Source organism: Dipodomys ordii, unplaced genomic scaffold (genome assembly GCF_000151885.1).
Source record: "Dipodomys ordii isolate 6190 unplaced genomic scaffold, Dord_2.0 Scaffold89, whole genome shotgun sequence".
In the NCBI taxonomy this organism is placed as follows: Eukaryota; Metazoa; Chordata; class Mammalia; order Rodentia; family Heteromyidae; genus Dipodomys; species Dipodomys ordii.
The window spans coordinates 1-8,193 of record NW_012267305.1 but is presented as its reverse complement, the minus strand read 5'-3'; the positions used below and the strand labels follow the sequence as shown (position 1 = coordinate 8,193).

At 53.8% G+C, this 8,193-nt stretch overlaps 1 protein-coding gene across 1 annotated transcript; it reads left to right on the top strand.

Moving 5' to 3' along the window:
• The first annotated feature begins 4,298 nt into the window (after positions 1 to 4,298).
• Positions 4,299 to 5,537, top strand: LOC105992829 (melanoma-associated antigen 10-like). Its single transcript, XM_013025912.1, has 2 exons — positions 4,299 to 4,481; positions 4,785 to 5,537. The coding sequence occupies exons 1-2, from the start codon at positions 4,299 to 4,301 to the stop codon at positions 5,535 to 5,537; spliced, it is 936 nt and encodes a 311-aa protein (XP_012881366.1).
• Positions 5,538 to 8,193: the final 2,656 nt, after the last annotated feature.

The window sequence follows — 8,193 nt, the reverse complement described above, 5'->3', positions numbered from 1 at the left end:
TGAAGACACCTGACCTCACAATTTGGCTTCTAATGACATGTAATTTTCACAAGTTCCTTCTTCAAAAATGCTTTCGGAGGTATAGGTGTTCGTTCTCTTGGTGAGATTGGCTGCACAATGTGCCACTATGATTGTGTTGGGTGTGTGTGGGGGGGGAAAGAGTCTAGGTATATTTTTAACTTTAGCATTTGTTAACTGAAGTTGGGGGCAAGGACAATAGACACATAAATCTTGAGAATTGTTATGCATACTCAGTCTTTTGCTTTGGGTAACATGTTTGCACAGATAGGAGTACATAACAAATTTCTAAGATAACCTGTGCTTAGGAGATCTCTCTTCCAACCTTCCATACTAACCCAGTGTTGGCTTTTGTCTGTGAGATGTAATTTTGGTCTGTACAGGGGTTTGGGATTCCTTTTTCCGTTCTGTGCACTAATCTATTTCTTTTGGCTAGGGACTGAAGACAGTATTGTTCAGTGTCAATGCTGAATATATGATATGGAGTAACGCCTGCCATTATTTGTTTCTGTGGTATTTGCTTTTTTGCTACTTTTTGACCTTCTTTACCATTCACGATAAGCTTTATTTTCTCCCCTTGAGCACACTGTGCAGTGCTGGTTAGATGGTCCTGAACTTGCTTTAGTTTTTGCCTGCCATGGATGTTTGTTCATATTTCCCAGTTATGAATGTTATCTTTGCTGGCTGGGTGAAATAATGTGGGTGAGCAGTTGTTCAGGCCTCTAATACAGCAGGCCTCTAATCCTGCCTTGTTTGGAAAGATTCTGTGTAGACTTTGCTGTTACCCTTGTGGGCCTGCATTATTTAGTAACATGGGTTTTTTTTTTCTCTTGGAAGTACTATTTTACTCTGTGTGCTTTGGACTTCCTGTTTCAATAGAGCCAGCTGTGCGGTGGCTCTCATGTGGTCTTGTCTATTTGGAGCGCTAAAGGCAGCTTATACCTGGATGGTTTCTTCTATCTCAAGATTTGGCAAGTTTTCAGCTATTAATGGAAACGTTCCCTATGCTGTTAGCTGACACTTCTCCTTCTTCTATGCCCATCATTCGTACATTAGGTCTTTTAATTCTGTACTGGAGAACTTAGGCATTTCACCATTCTTTTATGTCTGCCTTCAAAAAGAATTGTGTACTGTCCCATTCATGTGGAAGTTCTGAGAGTCTGACTTCCACTTCATCTCCTCTGCTGGAGAGGCTTTTAAGCGCATTTTTTCCTCTCTAGGATTTTAGCTATGTCTTGTTTCCTCCAGAACTTCTGAATCTTTCTTGTGTTCCTTTTGCATGACTCCTGTTGACCTTTCTATTCATTTAGGTGTTTATTTGTATTTTCTGAGAGCACTCTTTGTTGCTCTTCTGTATTCTCCTTGAGTTTTGTCGGCGGATTTGTTCAAATTTAACTAAAAATCACCTCTACTTGGCCCAGTGTGGCGGTTCTTCAGATACAGGGAAACATAAACAATCAGAAGAAGATTGTAATCCCAGCTATTTAGAATCCTCCGCATTTCAAAGGGAACCTCAGACAGACAAGCCCATAACAATCTTATCTATAATTTACCAGCAAAAAGCCAGAAGCAGAGCTATGGCTCAAGTGGAACAGTACCAGCCTTGACAGCAAAAAGCAAAGTGAAACTGCAAGGCCCTGAGTTCAAGCCCTAGGATCAGCATATAAAAACAACAAAAGCAAAAACCCAAGGAAAGAAAAAGCTGTGCTATGCTGGGTGCTGGTGCTCATGCCTGCCATTACCCTAGCCACTCAGGAGGGGGATAGCTGAGAAAGAAGGTTCTAAGCCAGCCTGGGCAGACAGATTTCCTATACTCCTACCTCCATGGAACTAGCCGAAAGCCAGAAGGGGAGGAATGACTCTACTGGTACAGTGATAGCCATGAGAGACTAGGATTTCAGCCCTTGGGAATGACCATGAGGAAAAAAAATGTGTTTTGAAATCAGTGACTTGCTGTGTTCCTGAGAGTGGGCTCAATGGAGACCAACTGTGAGTACAACTACTTTATTTTAAAATGCCCCCTTCAAAATCAAGATTATGTGATTTGCAGGGCTCTGCATGCCTTTGGAGCTATTGAAGGAAGTAGATGCGGTGTTCTCCTGAAGTGATGTTTTGTGTTTGCAGGGTGGATATTTAGATGAAAGTTTGCAAAAAGTAAAAAGCTGTCTTGATTCACACCTAAATCATCATGCTTTTCGCCACACAGGAGAATGTTATTTGGTATACATGGAAGTGAAATGGAATGTATAAATTGTCCTCCAAAATATCCCAAGTGGGAAATGAATGCCGTTGCCAAAATAGTTTTGAAGATCTATTAGAATTTTGAATATCGAATAGAACTTTCTCTTTCGTGTAAAGGTTAAATATCCACATTAATAGCTGATGCTGTGGGAATTTAGATGTGGGCCTTCTGAGGGGTGCTTCTTGTGTTCCAGCTACAAGGAAGCTCTCTCTGGCTCCTGCTTGATGGGGCATGTCTCGTGAGACCCTCTGCTGGGAAATGCTGATGATACCATTGTGTCCCTTGGAATCGGGGGAGGGGGGGTAGGAGACCACGCTCTGTGTGGGGACCGGACCCCACACACAATATCACTGAATGCTTTTGTTTTACTGGGACACATCCTCCTTCCCTCTAATGTAGGCCCTGACTTGAGTTTTCTCAGAGTCCGGCCATTTTCTTTGCAGTATCAATAGCTCATCACTCTATTTAGAGGAGGCGAACAAGGGAGCTGTGGTTTAAGGCCTTTTGCTTGAAGAGGAGCAGCATGAGAGTCCAAGGAAGAGGTGGAGAGTGGATGACACAGGGCCTGTCTCCTTTGTAAGACAACAGAGGGTGCTACTAGTAGTGGCAGTGAGAAAGATTTATCGGCCTCATGATCTGACTGCCAGCAATAGAAACCAGGGTCCAGGTTTCCCTCGCAATAGTCTGTGAGAGGAGTAGACTGGTGTGTTTGTGGTCTGGGAGATCTCTTCCACTCTGAGCAACTTCTGCAGAGCCTTCTGGAGACCATGGGGATGGGGGAGGAATCAAAAGACCCCTGTTCCAAACATGGGAAAACTGCCCTTCCTGTCAGCCCATGGTAGCTGCAGGCAGGACTGTGGGAATCAGATGCTGTGGCCAGTTTCCTGCACTAGGTGAGGGCAAGAAGCAGGGAGACGATGGCCTGAACATGCAAGCCACATGTGTGGCTCCCTAGAGGAGAAGGCCCGAGGCCTGGAGAGAAGTAAAGGTGGGAACTTTGAGGACACTTTGAGGGTTACTGGTGAAGGTCGGGAAAACACCTGCTGAGCTTCCGGAGTGTAGTCTGTCCTTTCCTGTGTCTCCCAGGTTTGGGAAAGCCAGAGGCCTTGCAGTGAGAGGAGACATCGGGAGAGCCGAGGGAGCTGGCCAGCATCTGCCTGCCAAGAGCCAAGGTGAGGAGCGAGGAAACCTTGTGACTGTGGGTGGACCGTCTTCCCCTCAGCAACTCTTCCACTGTGTGTCTCGTGGTCAAGGGCTTGAAGAAAGCGTGCTCAGGGCATCAGAGGGGACAGGTCTGGCTCTTGACGTTTTCTCAGGACGAGCAGGGAGACAGGGTCCCCATCCCCATCACGCCCCTACCTGAGTTTGGCCTGGTCTTGCTTTCGATCCCTAGACAGGTGCTGCCCCACGTGAGGCCTCTCCCTGCGATTTGTGTCCTTCTCCAGGGGTGGCCCTTGTTCTCGGGGTTGGCCTCAGGCCAGCACAGGGGAGATGTGGGGCCAGTCAGTTCCAGGGGACATTTGGGAACCTAGAGTGAGCCCGGAAGGGGTGCTCAGTCCGGGACAGAGGAGACCGTTGCACAGTAGAGCCCACCCATCCCGTCGAGGGGCTGCGCAGTGGTGGGCTTGCAGACTTGGGCGTGCGGAAGGTGGGGTGGCACGGAAGGTATCTCAGTGCCTCTGCCATGAGCTTCAGGGGCCAGGAGTTAGAAGAGCTTGCTGGGAGGAGGGGTCCTCTGGCCACAGTGGGGACGACACTCGGGTGGTGTCAGGGCCGAAGGAGACAGCGCAGCGCCAGAGCAACGTGCTCAGAGCTGCTGGGACCCCGAGGCACCACCCCACGTCCTTCCTCAGGCTTCCAGCAGACAGGCGCACTGCCAACACAGGACCGGCCGCCACCTTGTGCTTGGCCTTCTTGTCATTGACCTTGTGGGAGGTGCTGGGGGCGCCCTTGTCGGCTGAGGCCGCTCACCGTCTCCTCCCCCTCTACCCAGGCTTTCCACGCTTCTTCCTGCCTGCCGTGTCCAATGAGGGCCACAATGCCCTACGTTCCCAAGAGCCAGCGCGGGAAGGGTGAGGAAGGCCCCCAGACGCCAAGGGAGGGGCACGACCTGGTGGCTGGCCTGGTCTCTGTGGTTGCGGCGGAGGCGATGGCCACTGCCGCCACCTGTGACGTGCTCCGGGCCCCGTCCGAGGAGGCACAGCGTGGGGAGCAGGAGGAGGCCAGAGCCACCGCCTCTTTTTCCCTCCCCACTGCAGTGCTGCCCCCCACCCCAAGGGAGGAGCCTGTTGCTTGGGGACCACACTGCCTTGGTCTTCAGAGCGCTTGCCTTCCCCGCACCGGCTTGGCACCATCCTGCCTTGCCCCTCAGAGCGATTGCCTTTCCCGCACCAGCTTGGCACCATCCTGCCTTGGTCCTCAGAGCGCTTGCCTTTCCCGCACCGGCTTGGCACCATCCTGCCTTGGTCCTCAGAGCGCTTGCCTTCCCCGCACCGGCTTGGCACCATCCTGCCTTGGTCCTCAGAGCGCTTGCCTTCCCCGCACCGGCTTGGTCTGTGCTCCGTGGAACCAAGTCAATCAGGGCACCAGAAGCTTCGTGGCGATTCCTCGTCTGTTCCCCTGGGCCGACCGGGTAGACCCCAAATCCTTGCTGGAAGATGGCCTGGCCCTGGTGCCCTTCCTGCTCCGCAAGTACCACCTGAAGGAGCCAACCAGCAGAGGGGAGCTTCTGAACCTTGTCAGCAGAGAGCACCAGGAGTTCTTCCCTATGATCTTCAAGACGGCCTGTGAGTGCATGCTGCTGGTCTTTGGCATTGAGCTGAAGGAAGTGGCGCCCGGCGAAGATGCCTACGTGCTGGCCACGTCCCTGGGGCTCACGTATGATGGGCTGCTGAGTGATGTCCAGGGCGTGCCCAAGACTGGCTTCCTGATCATGGTCCTGTGCATTGTCTTCAGGGAGGGCAACCACGTCTCTGACGAGGTGCTCTGGGAGGCGCTGAGTAAGATGGGGGTGTGTCCGGGCAGGGAGCACTACACCTACGGGGACCCCAGGAAGCTTGTGGAAGATTTTGTGCAGGAGCAGTACCTGGAGTACCGGCACGTGCCCAACAGTGATCCCGCTCGCTATGTGTACCAGTGGGGCCCGAGGGCCCTGGCAGAAACCAGCAAGATGAAGGTGCTGGAGCAGTGGGTGAATTTCAGCGGGCGCGATCCCAGCTCCTTCTCATCCCTGTACAAAGAGGCTCTGAGGAAGGAGAGAGAGGCCACCCAGCAATGAATGGTGGCCAGGGCTAGGTGACCTTCCGCGGAGGGGGGTGGGGGACCAGTGGGACAGGGGGGTGCCAGGGGTCAGGGCCACAGGCAGTAGTCTGTCCCTGCCTGGTGTCACATGAGGCCCATTGTTTGCTTTTCAGTTTGGACAGAGGAGTCCACCTTGTCTGTTGTGTGGCTCCAGTCTGGGTTTGGGAATTCATGGGGTACACCTATTGGGGTGATGTTCAAGTTGACCTTTGTTTCAGCTGTCCTTTTCAATGGCAGCGCTATCCAGCTTCCTCCTTGGAGGTCACGGACGGCAGTAGTCTCGTGTTGATTGCTGTGGCTGTACTTTGAGGGCGGAGTGAGTCTTGCTCACTGTTCAGCCCATTGGGAATCTGTGTACTCTCGGGGTGTGGAACAAAAGCAGCACAGTAGCTTATCTCCCTTGCAGATGGAAGGGACCCGGCCGAGAAGAGATCATGGCATAAAGAAATGGGGGAAAGAAGCATTCGTCCTTGCCTCCCATTATTGTTGTCTTGCTTGCCCATAACATTAAAACATTGCATGTGAGCGTGTAGACCTGGTTTGCCTTGCCTGTGTTGTGGGAATGCGGGTATCATTACATCATAGAACATGAGGGTGCTCACACTTTATTCTTCAAACCTCAATGGGCATCCGCTCCTGGGAAGGTTTACATGTGTTGTGGGGATAGTAGGGAGCTGGGGGGTCAGTTGAGCCGACGTCTTCCCCACGGACAGGACGGCTGGTTCTGGCCACAAGCTGGTGCCTTATGCCTGTCGGCTGCTCAGGAGGCTGAGACCTGAGGATTGCAGTTCACAGCCGACCTGGGCAGGAAAGAATGACTGTGAGACTCCTTTTTTTTTTTTTTTTTTTGGTTGTGGGGCTTGAACTGTGGGCTTGGGAGCTGTCCCTGCTCTCTTCAGCTCAAGGCGAGCGCTCTACCGCTTGAGTCACAGCACCACTTCCGTTTTTCTAGTGGTTTATTGGAGATCAGAGTCTCGCGGACTTTCCTGCCCGGGCTGGCTGTGAACCGCGAGCCTCAGATCTCAGCCTTCTGAATAGCTAGGATTACAGGCGTGAGCCACTGGTGCCTGGCGACCATGAGACTCTTTCTCTCCAAGGAACCATCAGAAAACCAGAAGTGCAGTTGCCGCCCAAAGTGGTAGAGTACTGTTCTTGAGTGAAAGAGCTCAGCGATGCGCCCAGGCCTGGAATTCAAGCTCCACAGTCTCGAAAAAAGAAATCTGAGAATGGCTGGGAGTGGAAGGCGCAAGGAGTTCTACCCGGGCGAGGTTAAGTTGTCCTCTTAAGACATCAGGGAGAAACAAAAAGAGAGTCAAGGAGGCAGGGCTCCAAGGGAGAGCAGTCCAGTGTGAATCTCCTGAGCCAAGCCAGTATGGGGGTTTAGAGAAGCTGAAATGACTTCTGGAGGAGTTGATTGTTAGGAAGCCACATGGTGGCTGGGGCCAGGTCCTTGGCAGATGGGAAAGTGCCCGAAGAGTGTGCCGTGCCAGGCGAGGAAGGAGAGGGCTGCAGCAGGCAGGCCACCACAGCCAGAGGTGTGAGTGACCTGGCTCCCCTTCCCCCTCACCCCCGGGCCGGTAGAGGGGCTGCACACATGGCGCAGGCCTACTGGAAGATGTCCGAGTCGGGGTAGTGTGACCCAAGGTAGGGACCCAAGGCCCCTTTCAGCCTAGGGGGCACTGGCACTCTGTTGCTGCCGTGCCTACTAGCCCAGGCAGCTAGGCAAAGGCCCGGGACCTGTGGGTTGCTGAGGAGGCCAGACAGATGGAGACTGGACCCCCACACTATCGTCAGGGAGAAGAGGGCAGTGCATGTACCAAGTCTGGTTGAGCTGCAGGGGCCCAAGAGCAGTGGAAATTGAGGCCCTGTGCTTCCTGCAGTTTGCCTCTTGCTCTACACATGCGGGCAGAGGTCCCAGAGATCCTACCTGACCCTGTGTGTCACAAGAAGATACAGGCTGCAGGGGGCCAGTGGAAAGTCACTTGGGACCCAGAGTAGAGTTGGGGAGGCCCCTGCAGAGCCCAGCGCTGGGTTGTGATCCTGTCCCTTGGTCCCTGGCCCCAGGGCGGCAAAGCCCTTGGAGCCCAGGTGGGATGGTGGCACCAGTGCAGGCCTAGACTCGCCAGGAGTCCCGATCTTCCAGCCAGACTGCTAGCACCCACATCGCCGGCTGTGCAGCAGCAGCCCACGGGAGCATAAGTGCAACCCCTTCCAGGGGACACTGCCCCTGTCCCCCACTCTGCCCGGGAGGGGGGGGCGGGGGGGAGGGGGAAGGTAGGCACTGCTCCTCTAGGTCACAGACTGGAGCAGTGCCTGGGATGGGACCAAGTTGAGGGAGAGCCTGGAAAGCCCCCGAGTCCCTGCTGCCAGCCGTGGGCCATTTTCTGGAGGTCCTGAGTAGAAGTCCCGCCATCCCTGGCCTTGCAGGGACTGCAACAAGTGCGCATCCTAAGTCCCGAGGGGCGGGGTCGGGCAGCTGATTCCAGATAGGAGGGCCGGGCTGGGGGGAGCCTGGGGTCCTAGAAATCCGGTTCTTGACGCCCAGGACGTGGGCGGGCGGGTGGGCGGGGGTCACCCGGGACTGGGCGAGAGGGGGGCGTGGAGCGGTGCGGCTGACGTCACCCGCGGCCCCC